Raw genomic sequence first — 19,605 nt, forward strand, 5'->3', positions numbered from 1 at the left:
AATTAAAGTTAGGTTATGTTTAATTATAATCATAACTTAACTTTCTATGTTTAATTAAAGTTAAATTATGTTTAATTATAATCATACTCTCTTTAAAAGCACGAGTTCGAAAAAATCTTTCTATAGTCAATATTATCCTTTACTATTCTAAATATTTTATTTATATTTTAATCTATCCTAATTATAATTATATTCTATAACACGTAAGTATTATAAAATACCTAAAAAACCAACACTAAAAATCATCCCCTTTGCTTCCGTTTAACTAACTAGATGGATGGAATTTCAAGGAATTCAAAATCTATTTATAAAACCACAAATAAAATGTATTTTCAAGGAATTCAAAATCTATTTATTAAACCACAAATAAAATGTATCAAGATCTAATTATCTTTAGGTTACTAACATTTGCATGCATATTGTTTCCAAGTGGGCATGAGATGATTGTATTTAATAGAATATAACTTAATTGAGAATTCAAGTGTACTAGAAGATCCATGAACCGAATCTATCCAACTACTCATAAATATACATAAGAAATTCTTTTATAAGTTGATGAACTACACTAAACTTTACAATTGTTATCCAAAAAGAATTCTATTTGCAAATGCTATCCTCTCACATATAACAGCTCATGCCTATATATAAACTAAGAAATTACATAATTTTTAGCAATTTCATCTCCTTCAACAGGTATGTTCCTTTTGACATTGAAATTTATATTTTGATAATTTTTTTATTCAAGCTTATGTTTAGGGTAGAAATTTTTATATATTATATATTCTATTGACTCTGAGACCATCAGCAGCAGGAGAGCAAATGAGGAAATATTTTGTACAGCAGGGAAGCAAATGGAAAGCAACCGGAGAGAGAAAGTTTTGGAGAGCAAAAATTGCCCATGGGCAAATCTAAATGTGTGGGTCCCACCAGTGTACTAGAAATCAAAAAAAAAAAAATTAAAAGCACAGCACGGTCTCACCAGTGTACTAGAAATAAAAAAAAAAGTAAAAGAAAAGCACGGTCCACCAGTGTACTAAAATAAATATTATTTAATTTAATATTTTGGCCCATAATTGACTGAAATTGATATTTAATTTTTATATCAATATTTTTCATTTTTCGAGCTCTATAAATAGAGCCTAAGTTTGTGTCATTTGGACAACAAAAAAAATTCGAGTTTTTTACACCCTATTTTCATTATTTTTTAGAATCTTCATCCTTCTTCATGGATCCTTCACAAAATTTTAATTTTTCCATGAACTACAACTTTCCCAACCAACCCCAGAATTCGAATATGCAACCTCAAAATCCAAATATGCAACGCCCGGAAAGTACTCAGAATATGGGGCTGCACCCCAATTTTCCAATGCCGTATATGATGCCACAAAATTTTGGCATGCAATACCCATACAACCATCCTTATATGCCATATGGCTATCCACCAGTCACTGGAAATAGCTATGTTCCAGGCCACATGAATGATCCAAGCACAGATCCGACTATTGATCCAAACACACCCCGTTTCAGTAGCGGATCGACTGATATTCCAGAATTTTCCACCCAGATTTCGTTGGAAACTGCTGGAGGGGATACTCCCCATAGTTTTCTACCACCAACTCAACAATCAGCCAAGAGAACAAGTTACGATACTTGGAGCACCGAGGAGAACAAAATCTTACTAACGGCTTATTTTCATGTTAGCAATGACAGTGAATTGGGGATAAATCAAAAGGGCGATACTTTCTGGGGTAAAATTACAGACTATGTGAACGAGCGCACACAAAGTGGGAAACAGAGGACTTCAGGGCGGTGTTCTGCTCATTTTCGACATTTGAATAAAAAGATAAGCAGCTTTGTTGGTTGTTATCGTGCTGCATGCAAGGAGAGGCGAAGCGGTTGGTCCGATGAGAATTACATATCCAAGGCTGTAGAGTTGTACCAAGAGAATGAAAATGCGAGGTTTACGTTGTTGGATGAGTGGAAGCTAGTTCGTCATCAACCAAAATATATGACAGGAGCAAATGAATCTGGCAGTAGTGGATCTAAAAGAAAAAGTAGTGGTGAGGACGTTGAATCTCCTTTCCCCTCACTTGTACGTCCAGAGGGGAGGGATGCATCGAAGAAGAAATCTAAAGCTTCCTCAAGTAAAGCATCCACTTCTAGAAAAGCAAAATTCTCCATTGAAGAGGAGTTGTCGAAATTAACCTCTAAGAATGACAACATTGAACAGAACATGGCTAATACTGTTTCCGCCATGCTGGAGTTTGCTGCAGGTCAGAAGGAAGTTGCACGTATTGAGAAGATGAAAATGTGGATGATCTTGAAGAACAAAGAAGATCGGGATGATGAAGATGAATATGCATATAGGATGTTGAAGAAGGAGTTGTTTGAAGAAAAATTTGCATAATCTGTGTTGCACTATTGTTTCAATTATTGTAATGTGTGTTTCATGCTTCTGAAATTGAACGTGACTATTCCACCCACTAACTTCTGACATTGAATGTGACTTGTCCATCCACTATACTACAAAAATTGAACGTGGCTATTCCACCCACTAACTTCTGACATTGAATGTCACTTGTCCATCCACTACCCACTAACTTCCGACATCAACATGTGAATTTACATTATTGGATACCCAATCTTTACATTCAATATTGTTAAATAAAATGATTGAATCCGGAGGTCATTCATTATAAATAGGAAACCACACATCATATGAAAACCACTCATTATCAACACTTATCCACCAATGGATCTACCCCCAAATGACTTCAATTTCGAAGAGTACTTTCGACAACAGTTCGAGATGCAAAAAGCCATACTCGAAAGGCAGAAAAAACTTCTTGAAGAGTTGCAAAGTAGAAACGAGCAACCGCGTAAGAGAAACTCCATATATAGGAATCATGAAGCTGCTCATCAGAGGCTCATGGCAGACTACTTTGATGAGTCCTGCACATACACTGATATGCAGTTCCGACGAAGGTATCGAATGAAAAGGCCTTTGTTTCTATGAATTGTAGACTCTTTGTCAAACTACGACAACTACTTCACACAAAGGCGCAATAATGCAGGAAAGCTTGGTTTGACGCCTATCCAGAAGTGTACAGCTGCCATACGCATGCTCGCATATGGAGTTGCAGCAGATGCTTGTGATGAGTACGTCAAGATAGGGGAAACAACTGCACTTGAGTGTACTAGAAATTTTTGTGACGGAGTAATTGCCTTGTTTGAAGATGAATACTTGAGACGACCAAATGTGGAAGACTTGCAGAGGTTACTCAAAGTTGATCAGGAGCGTGGTTTCCCTGGTATGATTGGAAGTATCGATTGCATGCATTGGCAGTGGAAGAATTGTCCTAAGGCTTGGCAATGGCAATTTACTAGTGGACACAAGGGCACCGCTACTGTTATCCTTGAAGCAGTTGCGTCATATGATTTGTGGATATGGCATGCTTTCTTTGGTTTACCTGGTACGTTAAATGACATAAATGTACTAGATAGGTCACCGGTATTTGACGATATTGTGTTCGGTGAAGCTCCGCGGGTGAACTACATAGTGAATGGCCGGGAATACAATCTTGCATACTATCTTGCTGATGGAATCTATCCCAAATGGCCTGTCTTCGTCCAGTCAATTCAAATGCCCCAAGGGAACAAAGCACAATTGTTTGCCAAACAACAAGAATCATGCAGGAAAGACGTGGAACGTGCATTTGGGGTTCTCCAAGCACGTTTCGCTATTATTCGTCAACCAGCTAGAATGTGGGATCTTGAAGTCTTGGGTAAAATAATGAGGGCGTGCATTATTTTACATAATATGATAGTAGAGGATGAACGGGAAACGTATTCACGGAACTGGGAGAATCTGGACTTCGAACAGCCTAACAATGGTGCCTCTAGCTCTTCTTTCAATGCTCAAACGCAAGTGTTACCCGAGTTTGAAGTGCATGTTCAAGGCCGATCCGAATCAGACATTCACACCAGGGGCGAACTTCGTGATAGGGCCCAACATATTCAGTTGAAGAGGGATCTCGTTGAGCACATTTGGCAGAAATTTGGAACGACCCTCGATTAGACTCAAAGTTTTTTCCTAATTTTCTAATGTTTAGTGTGTTTTTTTGTGGTACGTTTCAATAATTTATGTGTGTTGAGTTGGTTTGATGAATAATAATATCGTGTGTTGTGTTGTTTTTTTAAGTAATTTTAATTTAAATTAATGTCATTTAAAAAAATTATATATTATTAATTGCAAAATTAATGCCATTTTTAAATATATATATTTTTTATAAAACATATGTTAAATAAATAAATATGAATACAAAATAAATAAATACGGTGGGTATATGATATAGTGATGTGGATGAAAGAGAAAATATGGTGGGGTATAGATAAAGTAAAAAAGGTACATATTTGCCTTCCTGCTGTGAAGCTGAAATAAAAGAGGGTGCTAAATATTTAATTGGTGGGGACAAAAGCTGAGGTGGAGAGCAATATTTGCCCTCCTGCTGCTGATGGTCTGAGGACTATAGTTATAGTTTTAAGAGCAGATATTTTAGATACGAGGAAATTGTTAGAGCTGTTCTAAAAGATAAGTTTTAGCCAGATGCATGAGTGAGTCAGTGCTACAGGTCAAAATAATACTCATGCATATACTATGATCAGACACAGTTGTGAAATTGAAACTGATAGTAATCCATGTCTTATTTTTGCAATTAGCACCACATTGTTGTTTTCATAACCAACATGAAGGTACACTAGAAAATTTAGGTTGATTCGGAATGGTCCATAAGAATTACATCATTCGAGAAACCCTATAGAGAACCTTGTAAAGTTCTTATAGTGTGAGTTTACATGCATGAATTTATGTCTTCACATTAGCATTTACCAGGGTAATTAATTTTACACGATTTTGTTGTTGTGTCAATCGCTCAGACATAGCACAACAATTAGACACTCATTATAAACTCTGGTCCTATGAATTGAACACTTCGTATGTAGTTAAGAAAACATAAATTTGTATAATATAGTATGATATTTATTAATTTTACCATTTATAAATTACTAGCATGATTTCCATTATTTTTTTAATCCTTGTCCTTGGGCGTTTGTTGCTACATAGAATTCTTGTATGATGTATTGAAATCATATTTTATATTTTATATGGTCCAAAATTTCTCTCTTTTAAAAGGTATACTTATCTTCTTTCTTCATGTTTTATTTTTTGATAAATTCTTATTATTTAATATTGCAATTGATTACATTGTTCTTTCATTGATAATATGCATTTTTAGATAAAATTCAAATCGATATGTATATTGATATTGACTTTTATGTGGTTTTTAGGTATTTTTATAACTTTGTACACTAAATTTGTTGTAATTGGAAGAGCCTTGTGACCCAAGTTTTCTTAATAGAAAATAAATTCCCTTTAGTACAGATTTTGTTAAATGAACTTTAAAAGAACTACGTCATCTAACTATGTTAATTTACATAGTCACGCATATTTTGATATATGCAACAAAACCTATGATAACGTTTTTAAAACATAAAGCCACTTCTTACTATTTTAACATAGGTTTTTAACACATTACTGTTGGACATGTGTTAAAGGTATATTATATGGGACATGGCCATGTAAATACCAAATTTCTTTCCTAAAATAAGCAAATAACTACTTTCCAAATTATTCAGGATATATCCCATCAAAATAAAAAATTCATGTGTTATTAAAGATATAAAAAAACAATAATTACTATAGTGTATCTACAAATTATCCGTAATATCTATCAAACTTTGTTAATAGGATCTATAACTTTGTTTGATGAAAATATAAGTAACAATAAACTGATAATGAACCCATATTTTAAAAAAAATGTTTTGTTGATGTTATAAAATATAGTTTATTATTCAGACAACTTCTTCTCTGTGTTGATGAAATATTTTTTAAATATAATTATATCAGAAACCTACCAATTTTTTATCATTTTATCAGTTTGTCTATGATATCATGTGTCAATGGGAGAGTCTAATCTTTTATTGTCAATATTATCTTAAAGAGACACTTGCAGTAAAGCTATAACTAATAATAACAATAATAATGATTATATTTAAATTTATTATAAAACCCAACCCAGAAAACTTTAAACTTACAAATAAAACACTAGAAATCGTGAAATTATCAATAACCCTTGAAAAATTAGGGAAAATTACAACAAAAAAATCTCAAAATTTAGAAATTACAAACTTAATAGTTGACTGGAGATATGGTAATTACAAATAGCCACCCACACATTTTTTAATTTGTAGAAAATACCTTAAAATTTTATAAAATTATTTGTATAAAATTCAAGGGATTACCATAATACATCTAAAAATTACAGAATAAAATAATTTATAAAATAAGTATACAAAATTATTAGTAGTACCCAATTAAATTATTATAATACTTATTTACGAATTATAATAAAATAATTTAAATAATAGTATAAATAGAATAATATATTACTAATACTATTAAGAATTATATATAATTCAATAAGCAATAAAATAAATAGAATAAATTTTGAATATCATAAATAATGTAATTATTTTAATAATATCACATAAATTACAAATTGTACTATTTATTTTATTATTATATTATTAAAAAATAAATAAATAATTTAATATTATTTTTAGAGTATTTTCTCAAAGATTATTATATGATATTGAATAATTGAAACTTGGTAATGATAGCTAACTAACATATTCACAAAAAGAGTATTTAATATTAATAATAATGCTATAATTGTTAATGACATTATAATAAAAATTTATAGCACTAAATTATTTAAGAGCATAATTAAAAAAATTAAATTAGATAAATATTTTATAGTATATAGAAAGTATAATTATTTTAATAGTATTACTTGAGCTAATAATTATAATATTAAATAAAATAAATTATAGTAAACCCCCATGAACTTTTAGTATTTTGTAGTGAGTAGACCCTATGAACCTTTGAAATCACGCTAAACCCCTATTAACTTTTGCAGAAAGCCCTAATAGCTTTTACATAAATTACCCCAAATCCCCAATAACTTTAAAAATAATTTTCATACCATTTTCTGATTCTAATTTATAGGGGTTATCTAAAAAATTTAAAAAGTTATTGGGGGTCTTCTTTAAAACATAAAAAGTTATTAGGGGTTTAGTGTAATTTTAAAAGTTCATATTGGCTGAAAGTTCATATGTGTTTAGTGTAATTTATCCTATTAAATAATTATAATGAGAAGCAACTATTACAAATTGTAGGTATCAAGTGTAACTATCTAGGGAATATTTGTAAAAAGCTAGCAAGATTAATGCATCTTAGTTAATTTGAAATTAATTTAATAACTTTCAAGTTAGAGGGGCATATTTAAGAGAACTTAAAGAATTAACAGTTTTATCTAATAACAATTTTAGATTTGGGGCTTATTTAAAAAAAGATTAATGATGGTGACCATTATAATAAAAACATTCAATTACAATAACTACATAATAATAATTAACTCATACATTTATATAATTTCCTTTTATTTATTAACACATAGTTTTACCATTTAATAAAAAAATCAAAACTTAAAACATGTATATTCACGTGCTATATATATATATATATAATACTCCCTTTAAAGTACGAGTTTGGAAAATTCTTTTTGTAGACAAAAATAACATTTGAATTCAATACTAATCCATTAAGTAAGAGTACACTTGAATATAAGGATATACATAGTATATGAGTACGAGAAAAATTGATGAATTCTTATTGGATATACATAGTATGAAGATAAGAATATAGTTTAAATTGAAATGTAAACCTAAATGAAATTAGATGCCAAATTTACAAATGTATACAAGATGAAGGGCGTATATGTAAAAACTAAATAAATTAACGAGACAAATAATGTCCGTCTCAAAGGTCAAACCTAGGAACAATACAGACCTACAAATGTACATAATGTAGATGAGATATTTGCAAAATCTACTAAACAAATTAAAGAGACAAAAGTCATTCTCAAAATTATAAAAAAATTAAAACAAACGGCTGCTATCTGAGGAGACACATGGCGATCTCATCGACTAAAATTCAAGTAGTTCACGATACTGCATAATTAGCTTCAAAATTTAATTAAACTATTATTATTTAGAACTCTATTTATAGTTGTTATCCTTTCACATATAATATCACATACAAATATATAAGCCAAGAAATTACAACAATTTGCATAGCACTTTTATCTCCTTCTATATGTATGTGTCTTTGTTATTTTTTTCTTATTAGATTAGATTAGATTAGATTATTTCAAATTAATTAATTACATCGTATATTTAATCTTTTTTATATCAGGAAATGACAATAATTTTTACAGCATCTTCATCTATTTTCTTCTTATTAGGTCAAATTAGATTATTTTAAAGTAATTAATTACATTGTATATTTGATCTTTTTCAGATTAGAAATTGTAACAATTTTTATTGCATTTTCATCTCCTTCAACAGGTATGTGTCTTTGTTATCTTCTTCTTATTAGATTAGATTATTATATTAAACTAGATTGTTAAAAATTATGAATTATGAAGTTCCAATAATTTTTATATTACTTTCATCTATTTTCTTCTCATTTAATTAGATTATATTATTTTAAAGTAATTAATTATATTATATATTTAATATTTTTTAAATCATAAAGTTTAATTATACTACTATTATTTAAATAGGTACTGTTTGTGTAAAAGTCGGCAAGAATCTCATACATATCTTAGATCTCAATGCTAATTATAATACTTACACATGGGTGTTGGCTAAAATAAATTTCATGTATGGGATTAATTTACATGATCCTACTTCAAACGGATTAGATAATTTAATTTTTTTTAAAGAGGCTACTATACGATTGCCCAAAAAAAGATAAGGTAGAGAAGGATTGATTTCAGCTCAATTAAATATGAAAAAAATAAGGAATAGATGATAATATTTTTTAATAGTTTAGTTCTAAACTTAAATTTTTTAGTGAAATTAGTAATCTTTAGAAGAGATTTTCATGCAAAATTTTTACTATGCTTATGTGAATGATGTTATCATATAAAGTTATACTAGATTTACATTAATCTTTAGTATTTATTTTTTATTTTAAGTCTATCAATAATTAAGATGTCTTGTAGTCTTGTGAAAAGTATGTGCTGAGCTTATACAAACCATCTTAATATTAAATATTTGGTTATATTTTTATTAACACATCAATATTTTTTTCAAACTTAACACTAAATTTAATAACTAAGATAAACAAATTGGAGATCGATGATTTCATCCGATAAAAAAATATGTAACATGAAGTTTGATATATACAAATTTAAAAAAATAATGTTGTGTATGAAAGCATATAAAAATATATTCATCCTAGTTTTACACACAAATCTATTTCATAATTTTTTAAAAATGTTTAAATAAAATTTATGGCGAATATAATAATCTATGTTTATAGATTTTAACTCAAAATGAATTTGATTTATTTTATAGTAAGAAAATAAATAAATAATAATAATTTTGATATTTAACCACGTGCATTGCACGTGCATAAGAACTAGTGTAAAGTGAAAAATGGGAGATGATATGATGACAATTGTGGATAGTTTACATTTGGTGGGGATTCTTAAAATTCTGCTATTTAGAAATTTCTAATGATGTTAGTTTTTATATTATTAGGGTTCTAATCAGTGATACCCTCTTTTTTTTATAGTAAATGACAATTTGTTTTATTCAGATTATAAATCATGAAGTACAATACTAGCCAACATCAATGGCAATTTATTACACCAACAACATCGATCTATTGGTTCATTTCGAGCAAAGCTACGTAAAAAATGGGCAACTCACTAGCTGTACGTCGAATCACGAAGAATTGATATTCAATATGGGATCTTCTAATGTCCTCTACAAGCAAAACTAGCTGATTGGCATCTGATCATGTAGGAGCATACGAATTGCTTCGGAGAATTAGATTCAAACGTACACCACCTTCTTATAACCTTGTTTTATTGTGATTTTAAATTCTTCCTGATTGCTAGTAAACCCCCGCACACGCCAGCACCCACCGCCTCGTAAGACTAACTAAGTCGGTCAAAAAGACAACGTGGACCTCTTGGTCTTCATGGGCTCCTTGTGAGGGCTACACCCATCCATTGCCACGCGTCAGGGAACGCTCGCAGATTATGAACCCCCTCCCGTCGCTCACCTCTCCCCCCCCCCCCCCCGCGACACGTTTTCTGATCGTGTGGGGGCCACAAATGGGGATGTGGGAGAAGCTCGCGCTGAGTTCAGAGAGCAAAAGAGCCCACCCGATTGAAATAATATAAATACTCTAAAAGTTCCTAGGTTTTCGTGTGCAAGGAGAGGACTTTTGCGTCTGTGCAAAGGTGTGCAGAGGCGTGCAAGGAGGATTTCTTTTTTGGCTGGGGTTAGTGCAAGCGATCAGGGGGCAAAAGTAAAAAAAAAAAAGGCAGCGACGTGCAAAGGTTCTTTTGGCTTGGGCAGCATGCAGGCAGTGCAAAGGTAGGGCGCAGGCAGAAGATAAGAATTTCGGCGGCTGTGCAAAGGCAGCGCTCTTTTTGGGCCGCGTGCAAAGAGTCTTTTTGTCCTTTTGAGAGAGATACTTGTGTGAGGGGTTTGAGAGATTGTGTGAGTGTTTAGATTGAGTGATTGTAAACCCTAGTTGTATTCTCTTCTCTCTAATAGTATATCTTCCCCCTCCCTTCCCCGTGGACGTAGGTAATTTGTCGAACCACGTAAAATTGGTTTGTTTGTGTTTGTAGTCATTGTAATAGTTTTTAGGATCCCTCGACAAGTCAGTCCTAGAACTGATGAGTGGAAGAACCGATATCTCACTTTGTTGAGATATTCGTTTTAGATTCTTGGTTCCTTGGTGAGACAAGAATTCTTATTAGGATCTTTCTCTCTTATTGTGCACCAGAAACTCTGCTGAAATTTTCGCTACGCACAACAAGTGGTATCAGAGCTCCAGGTTCCAGATCTAGCGTTTTCTATTTTGGTTAGAGGAGTAGATTGATTTGAAAGCTCGTCTAGGACTTTGTTTGGTGATAAAGGTGGGATCTTCTGATAAAGACTCTATCTTTTTAGTTTTGGATCTATTCTTCGTTCATTGGTGCATTGAGAAAGATGCCGGGGAAAGAAGGTGCTTCAGGTGTTGACGGTGGTGCTTCTGGCGTGAAGACCATTTAGAGTTTGAATATCCACTCTATGAAGATAGATGTGGATAAGTTTAATGGCACAAATAATTTTGGATTATGAAGATGCGAGATTTTGGATGCGCTAAACGCGCAGAATTTGGAGGATACCTTAGAGTTAGATAACAAGCCAGATGATATTGAAGAGAAGGTTTGGAAGAAGATGAATCGAACGACTTCTGGTGTGATTAGGTCTTGTTTGACTTAAGATCTAAAATATGATGTGATGAATAAGACTTCTGCGAAGAAGATTTGGGAGATTCTCGAAAGCAAGTATCTGACAAAGAATGTTGAGAACCGCTTGTATTTGAATAGGAGACTTTATCGTTTCCAGTTGAAGAAGGGAACCTCAATTAGAGATCACATGAACACCTACACAAAACTTTTTACGGATTTGGCGAATGTGGATGTCATGATTAAAGATGAGGACAAGGCATTGCTGTTATTGAGTTCCTTGTCCAACGAGAAATATGAGACCTTCGTCCTTACTTTGATTAATGGGAATGCATCTCTTTCGTATAGTAAGGTCACTGCTGCACTGGTGAATTATCAGCTTCGGAAGAAGGATAAGGAGACTTCGACTGAGTCGGTAGCAGAGGCGTTAGCCGTAAGAGGGAAGGGTCCAAACCGAAAGAATTGGAAGTCACAGTCGAGAGTAGGACATCCTACAATTAGAAAAGATCAGTGTGCTTGGTACAAGAAGACTGGTTATTGGAAGAAAGACTGCCCAAAACTCGACGAATGGATGAAGAATAAGCAGAAGGGAAAAGGGAAGCAACCATCATCAGAAGCAAACATCGAATCGGATGGTAATATTTCTGACTCTTCTATTTATTCACTTTCTATCAGTCCTACATGTAGCTATTCGGAGGAATCCGAGTGGATGTTGGATAGTGGTGTGACCTATCATGTGTGCCCTAGAAGGAAATGATTCTCCAGTTTTAAGAAACTGGATAGTGGTATAGTGTACATGGCTGATAACCGTGCATGCCAGATCCTTGGGATAGGAAGAATTAACATCAAAATGTTTGACGGGACTATTAGGGAGTTAAATGATATGAGATATGTTCATTCTTTGAGAAAGAACTTGATCTCGATTGGAGCTTTGGTTGGAGAGGGTCTGAATGTTCGAATTGAGGACATGGTTCTCAAGATTATGGAAGACTCTCGGATTGTGATGAAGGGCGTTAGGAGGAATAATCTGTATTACTTGACTTGAGGTATAGTGACAGGTGGAAAGCTGGTGACTTCTGTTGATTTGACTAGACTGCGATATTTGGAGCTTGACCATTCCAGTATTGATTCCTCGTATAGATTGAAAGAGGGTGCGGAGACCTACAGTTTGAAGTCCAGTGAATATGTTAAAGTGAACAAGAAGACTAAGGTGAAGTTTGGCACCTCTATTCACCATGCTAAGGGTCGTTCTAGAGGAGTTCACGTGGATGTTTGGAGGCCTTCCAAGGGGGCATCATTAGGAGGTAATAGAAGTTTGGTTTCCTTTGTTGGTGGTTGTTCTAGGCGTGTTTGGGTTGTAACTAAATCCCTATTGGAGAAAGTCCTGGTAGTCTCCAACAGATTGAAGAAGTGTATGATTGGCAGAAAGGTGAAGGTATTTCATTCTGATGGGAGGTACAAGATGGATCTATTTCTGTATTGGAGCCGAGCTCATGGCATTTTAAGACACTTCATTGGAAAGAAAATCTTGGGGCAACTAGATAGGGTGGAAAATTTGGAGAACCGTGCCTTGCTGGAGGAGGATCAGTGTTTGTGGTCGAGCAATGGTTTGTAGAAGATGTTCTGGACTGAGGCTTCGATATATTTGAGTCATCCTATTAAAGAGTTGTCAACTACTGTGATTGGAGGTAAAACTCTATTGGAAGATAGGTTTGATTGTGTCACTTTGGATAAGGCTTCGATGAGGAAGCCAATTGACTCTCAGCAGGTTGAGAGTTTTGGACAGACCTTAGTTGTATCGCAGTATGTGGAGATTGATGCTACTCCACATTAGGTGGGGTTTTTTCCACATACTTCAGATCATTCTGTATTGTTTGGAATTCCAACTGAGGTGACACAGTTTGGAAATCATTTGATTTTGGATGCAGATGATGAGTTGGGTTTTGATTCGAGTGCAGCTGATAGATGTAGTTTGGATATGACCATTGGTTCATCTCAGGTGGATGTGTTTGATTCGTTACACTTTAAGGCCATTGGAGGTGCTATCAGCCGCAGAGTTGATATTGGAGAAGGGTTGTGAACTCTTCTATTGGATTGAGGTCGTTCGCAGTCAATTGGGTGAACTACGTTCGGCTTGATTCCTTGGGTAAGAGGATACGTAAGCAGTATTTATGATGCAGCCGGTTTGGATTTTGATAGGGGTGAGATCGATTTGGTGAGTTGATACCGACATTTGGAGAGTGTTCGCATTCTCGTTTGGGTCTCGACTTGTTGTAGATTGAGTCAGTTGTCGTGAATTGCTTCACTTCATACTGGACGCAACACGTGAGACATTTGGTTTGGTTGGTGTCGGCTCAGTTTTGGAAAAACCTCACCGAGGTGGAGCATTGTGAACGCGTTGGTCTCATGGGCTCTTGTGGGGGCCACACCCATCTCATCATGCATGGGAACGCAGATATGGGAACACGTTTTCTGATCGTGTGGGGGCCACGAATGGGGATGTGGGAGAAGCTCGCGCTGAGTTCAGAGAGCAAAAGAGCCCTCCCGATTGAAATAATATAAATACCCTAAAAGTTCCTAAGTTTTCGTGTGCAAGGAGAGGACTTTTGCGGCTGTGCAAAGGTGTGCAGAGGCGTGCAAGGAGTATTTCTTTTTTTGGCTGGGGTTAGTGCAAGCGATCAGGGGGCAAAAGTAAAAAAAAGGCAGCGACGTGCAGAGGTTCTTTTGGCTTGGATAGCATGAAGGCAGTGCAAAGGCATGGTGCATGCAGAGGATAAGAATTTCGGCGGCTGTGCAAAGGCAGCATTCTTTTGGGGAGGTGTGCAAAGAGTCCTTTTGTCCTTTTGAGAGAGATATTTATGTGAGGGGTTTGAGAGATTGTGTGAGGGTTTAGATTGAGTGATTATAAACCCTAGTTGTATTCTCTCCTCTCTAATAGTAGATCTTCCCCCTCCTTGCCCCGTGGACATAGGCAATTTGTCGAACCACGTAAAATTGGTTTGTTTGTGTTTGTGGCTATTGTAATAGTTTTTAAGATCCCTCGACAAGTCAATCCTAGAACTGATGAGAGGAAGAGCCGATATCTCACTTTGTTGAGATATTCGCTTCAGATTCTTATTTCCTTGGTGAGATGAGAATTCTTATTGGGATCTTTTTTTTTTTGTGCACCAAAAACTCTGTCGAAATTTTCGCTACGCATAACACACACGTACCACTAACACTCGACCTTCCTCATCCCGAACAACAACACGCAGGCCGTCCTGCTGCTTCTGACCTCCATCCTACATCACAATTTATTTTAATTGTATCATGGCCAAGTTTATTCCAATTTGTCTCTACATAACATATTCTACATTTATGTCTTTTTTCTTTTACTTTAAGCATTTGTGGTGTCAACACTTTTGACTGACATGGCAAAATTGGTTTGAAAATAGTAAATAATAAATAATAGTTTGACCCTCGTAATAAAAACATTTAAATATGATTATTTTAAAAAGTCATCAATGTTTCAATTGCATTCATTTATATTTGAGATTTATCTTCGAAGTATTTTGGACATGAGACCAGTTCAAACAAGGCTAGGGGTGTTAATGGAGTGGATACAACTTAGATATGATATTTATATAGGTATACATGCAGATATATATGTGGATATGCATGCATATACAAAATGGATATGAGAAAACTAAATCATATCGAGAAAATATAGTATGTATTTTACAAGAGAGTTCGTTAATATGTTTTTGTTATCTAAAAAACTAAGATTATATCTTTTGATCATTGAAGTAAGTCTCAAATGCATTAATCTAAGATTAAAAGAATTACAACCGTATGATCAATATATATTCGAATAATATGGATTTGACTATTTCTTTACATAACTAAATCCATAACCATATCCTCAAAATAAGTTTTATTAATCATAGATATGGATAAAGATATATCCGCGAATACAGATATTTTTTGGCACACCCACATACAATATCTACTTAGTCCAATTTCAGTTGAGAGTCTGCTTACATGAACCCGACCTGACACAAATCAATAAGGCTACACATCTCAATTGGGAAACTAGGGATGTCCATTCGAGCCTAATGATTGGACACTGCCCAGTGTCCGGCCCGGGCTTGGCAGGGCTCGAACCCGACTCAGGCCCGAGACAAGCTCGGAAAACTCAGGCGGGCTCTGGGCCAGGGATAAGCCCGAAAAACCTAGGCCAACCGGGCTCTGGGCTCGGGCCCGGTTGTCTTATACTCCCTTTAAAAGAGGGAGTTGTGGAAAAACTTTTCTTGGCTATATTGCCCCTATTCTTTTTTGTTATTATATTCTAATCATAAATTAACTAAATTAATTATCATTATTAATTAATCATATTACATGCTACTTCAATTTAGTCTAACTTGGCTCTAAAACTCTCAATGTTATTGTAAAACTCTCATATTAATTATTAATAATGCATAATACTATATTGATAGACAATTGCAAGTTAATAAATTATTTTGGAATGAGTACAAAATATAGAATTATCCTAAAATTATATCGTGGCACTCACATAGGAAAATTATAAAGAGTATTCTTGCGTACATAAGTACAAACATCCAATTTTAGAAAATATTAGAAGATCTAAGTGCACTAAGATATAAGTGGAGGTATATGCGTGTAACTTTCGTAAGTTGTAAGCTATTTATGTTTAATTAAGACTATAAAGATTTGAAGCCTTTGTTAAACACAAACAATAGTATGTGATTCTTTTGATAAATAATATACATCGTATAATATGAGGCCAGAGGCTTAGCTTATATTTATATAGTACAGAAGATGTGGAAATTTTTAAGCATCATATTTTGAATAAGTTTCAAGATTTTAAATTATAAATAAAATTATATACTTCGCTTAGAATAGTACTCCCTTTAAAAGAGGAAGTTGTAGAAAAAACTTTCTATGGACTATATTACCCCTATTTTTTAAATATTATATTTTAATCCTAACTAAACTAAATTAATCATTATTGTTAATTAATCATATTATATGTCACTTCAAGTTTATCTAACTTGGTCCCTAAAACTTCTAATGTGATTGTGAAACTCTCATATTAATTATTAGTAATGTCTAATAATATATTGATAGACAATTGCATGTTAATAAATTATTAATGGAAAGAGTAGAAAATATAGAATTATCCTAAACTTATATCATTATATTCATATAGGAAAATTATAAATAGTATTATTGCGTATAAAAGGTACAGACATGCAATTTTAAAAACATTAGGATATTTAAGTGCAACAAGATACAAATGGAGGTATGTAATTGAAACTTTTATAAACTGTAAGGTATGTAATTTAATTAAGCTAATAAAGATTTAAAGCCTTTGTTAACCACAAGCAATAGTATGTGATCCCTTTGATAAATAATATTCATCATATAATATGATGCCAAAGGGTTAGCTTATATTTATATACTATAGGAAATATGGAAAAATTAAAGCATCATATTTTGAATAATCTTAAGATTTTGAATTATTTATGAATTTATATACTTTGCTTAGAAAACTTTAGAAGAGGCTTTCAGAGGACTACTATAAAGTGTTGGGCATCATATAAATGCTGGACAAATAAAATCCATGATATTGGATTGCAATAATCGGGGTTATGTAAAAAATATCTGGGTGTCATATGAGATAATGCCCATACATAATACAACATTTTAATCTATAATCTCAGATATTGATGAATATTCAACATAAGAACTTGCGTTAGTATATGTGCTTGAGATTTGGGAGAGCTGAGAGTAGAGAGATTGGGATATGAATTGTGGCTTTTGTGACTTGTGCTTTAGTTTTGGTTTCCAAACACAACATAATACCAAGCTTACAATCAAATTAAAAATGACTTGATTTTGTTATACCAGCCAATATTTTCGATAATGATCGATATATGAGAAAAAATATCCAAATAAAAGAAAATAATATAAAACCATAAATATTATTAAGATAAAGTATTTAATCTTTTATATCAGTCGATAGAGCGATATATCGGCCAATGTTTCATATATTGCCTATAAGAGCAATATTTAAAGGTAATTTAGATATCATTTCATTGATTTTAAATCTCTAACAATTCTACATTATTCCCTTAAAATTTTGAAATTGCTTATAATTTAGGTAATAATATAGAGTTATAAAATATTTGAGCTAAATTTAAAAGAATAGTTAATTCTTTGAAAACTCTCTCAAGTATGGGGAATGTCTCAAAAAACCACTTAACTAATTTAATTTGACAGAGCCTCCTAACTATAAAGGTGTTATAGATAAACATTCTCAACTTTGGTGCGATTTTAGAAAACACCCTTCGACTTAGCGTGTCTTATAAAAACTCTCCTGGTCTTTTACACATCTCTTAACAAATCCCCTTAATGTAAAAGACTTTAATAAGTGATTTTGTCAAAATGCCCTATTAAAGAATCATTTTAGTTAAAAGAAACTCTCAACTGATAATAAAAGGATTACAACTAATTTATAATTCTTTTTACCTCTAAATCTTCACTTTTTTTCATCTAGCAAAAAATCAAGCTAATTCTTTTATGGTTGAAGGATATTTTGGTCTTTTCAAGTCAAGTACTTATAACATAATGAATTCCGCTCAATGTTATTAGTTTTGAGGGGTTAATTGAGAAAAGTTTATAAGGTTAAATCAAAGTTTTAAAGTTGAGATAGATCAATTATAACACCCCAAATTTGATAAACAAACATTTACTCATTTCAAGTAGTTGAGAGAGGGGGAGGGGGTTACCCATTTCAAGTAGTTGAGGGGTGGGGGGATTTAACATTTCCCCATAGTTGAGGGGAAGTTTTCTAAAAAGTAACCCTTAAACAAAGCATAATTTAAGACGCATGTGACATCAATCTTATAAGAGTGGATTTTATAGCAAGTCCAAGTCTATCAGTATCTCTGAAAATTTTTTGCTACAAAATTCACAGAGAGATATTTAATCTTTATTTGGGATGACTATGTGATCCTTATGGTTCTCCTTATCTTTTATGATTTGTAATAAATTATTTAACAAAATAAATTAAGTTATTTATTTTATATGTCTCACATTTATGAAACATACAGTCTGGATATGAGTGTTATTAGATTCTTTTAACTCTTTAGCTTAAATTTTTGGATATTATTTAATATTGGATAGATCTATATTATTTTGTTAAAATACAATCCATATGTGTACAAAATATGTTTAAATCATTCTCAAATTATATTTTATAGTTTTCTAAAATTAGAGAGTAATCTTTTTGACAAATTAATTAATTAGTTGAGAAGATGTAGGAATGTTATAATATCAGAGTTTGGAATTGATCACATAATTTATATTTTCTTTCTTGATTGAATTTGCACATTCTAACTTTGAAAATTCTATAAAAAAGTTTTTGAATATCTATAATACTCGGTCACCAGATAATAGAAAGTGGAAGTAGACAATAGACGCAAGTGATTTCTTTATAATTAAACAAAATTCTCTATGACCAGATAAACCTATCATTTTACATTGATGAATTCAAGATATATATATATATTTTAATAATAATAGTTTTTTAGATATTGGTGCTTACATCATTAATATTTTAAAATTAAAATTCGAAATCATTAAATTGCTCTTAGATCATTCATATTTTAAGACTTTAAACCTCACTAATTATGTGGAAGGTAAAATGTTGAAACCAACAAGATTTTATATATTGAAATATCTAAAACTTTTTAATATATTTTGATAAAAATAAACTTTTTGCAACTATGTTATAGTAAATACATAAACTAAAAATCAACAATTATAATATTTGACCACGTGCATTGCACGTGCATTCCACCTAGTATATAAGAAAAATGGGCATGCTTGGTACCAAGCACAAATTTTGTGCTTGGTAGTGAGGTGTCTCATTCTCATCCACTCATTCAATTGGGGGACCACATTCAACCCATGTGAATGTGGTCCCCCCATTTGAATGAGTAGAGGATAATATGCCACCTCACTACCAAGCACAAATTTTGTGCTTGGTACCAAGCATACCCATATTCCTCTCTCTCTCTCTCTCTATATATATATATATACATATATATATATATATATATATATATGGGAAAAGTGAATCTAAGGTGACACCCTAGGC

The 19,605-nt window shown here is 32.6% G+C and overlaps 1 protein-coding gene and 1 pseudogene across 1 annotated transcript; both read left to right on the forward strand.

Annotated features, from left to right (window-relative positions):
- Positions 1,343–2,407, forward strand: LOC109821709. The gene has a single exon (XM_020387871.1). The coding sequence runs from the start codon at positions 1,343–1,345 to the stop codon at positions 2,405–2,407; it is 1,065 nt and encodes a 354-aa protein (XP_020243460.1).
- LOC109822767 lies at positions 2,779–4,078 on the forward strand (annotated as a pseudogene).

The sequence above is a fragment of the Asparagus officinalis genome, chromosome 8 (genome assembly GCF_001876935.1).
Source record: "Asparagus officinalis chromosome 8, Aspof.V1, whole genome shotgun sequence".
Taxonomy (NCBI): domain Eukaryota; kingdom Viridiplantae; phylum Streptophyta; class Magnoliopsida; order Asparagales; family Asparagaceae; genus Asparagus; species Asparagus officinalis.

Coding starts and splice junctions, on each gene's coding strand:
- LOC109821709 (XM_020387871.1), top strand. CDS start 1,343: ATGGGGCTGCACCCCAATTTTCCAATGCCGTATATGATGCCACAAAAT.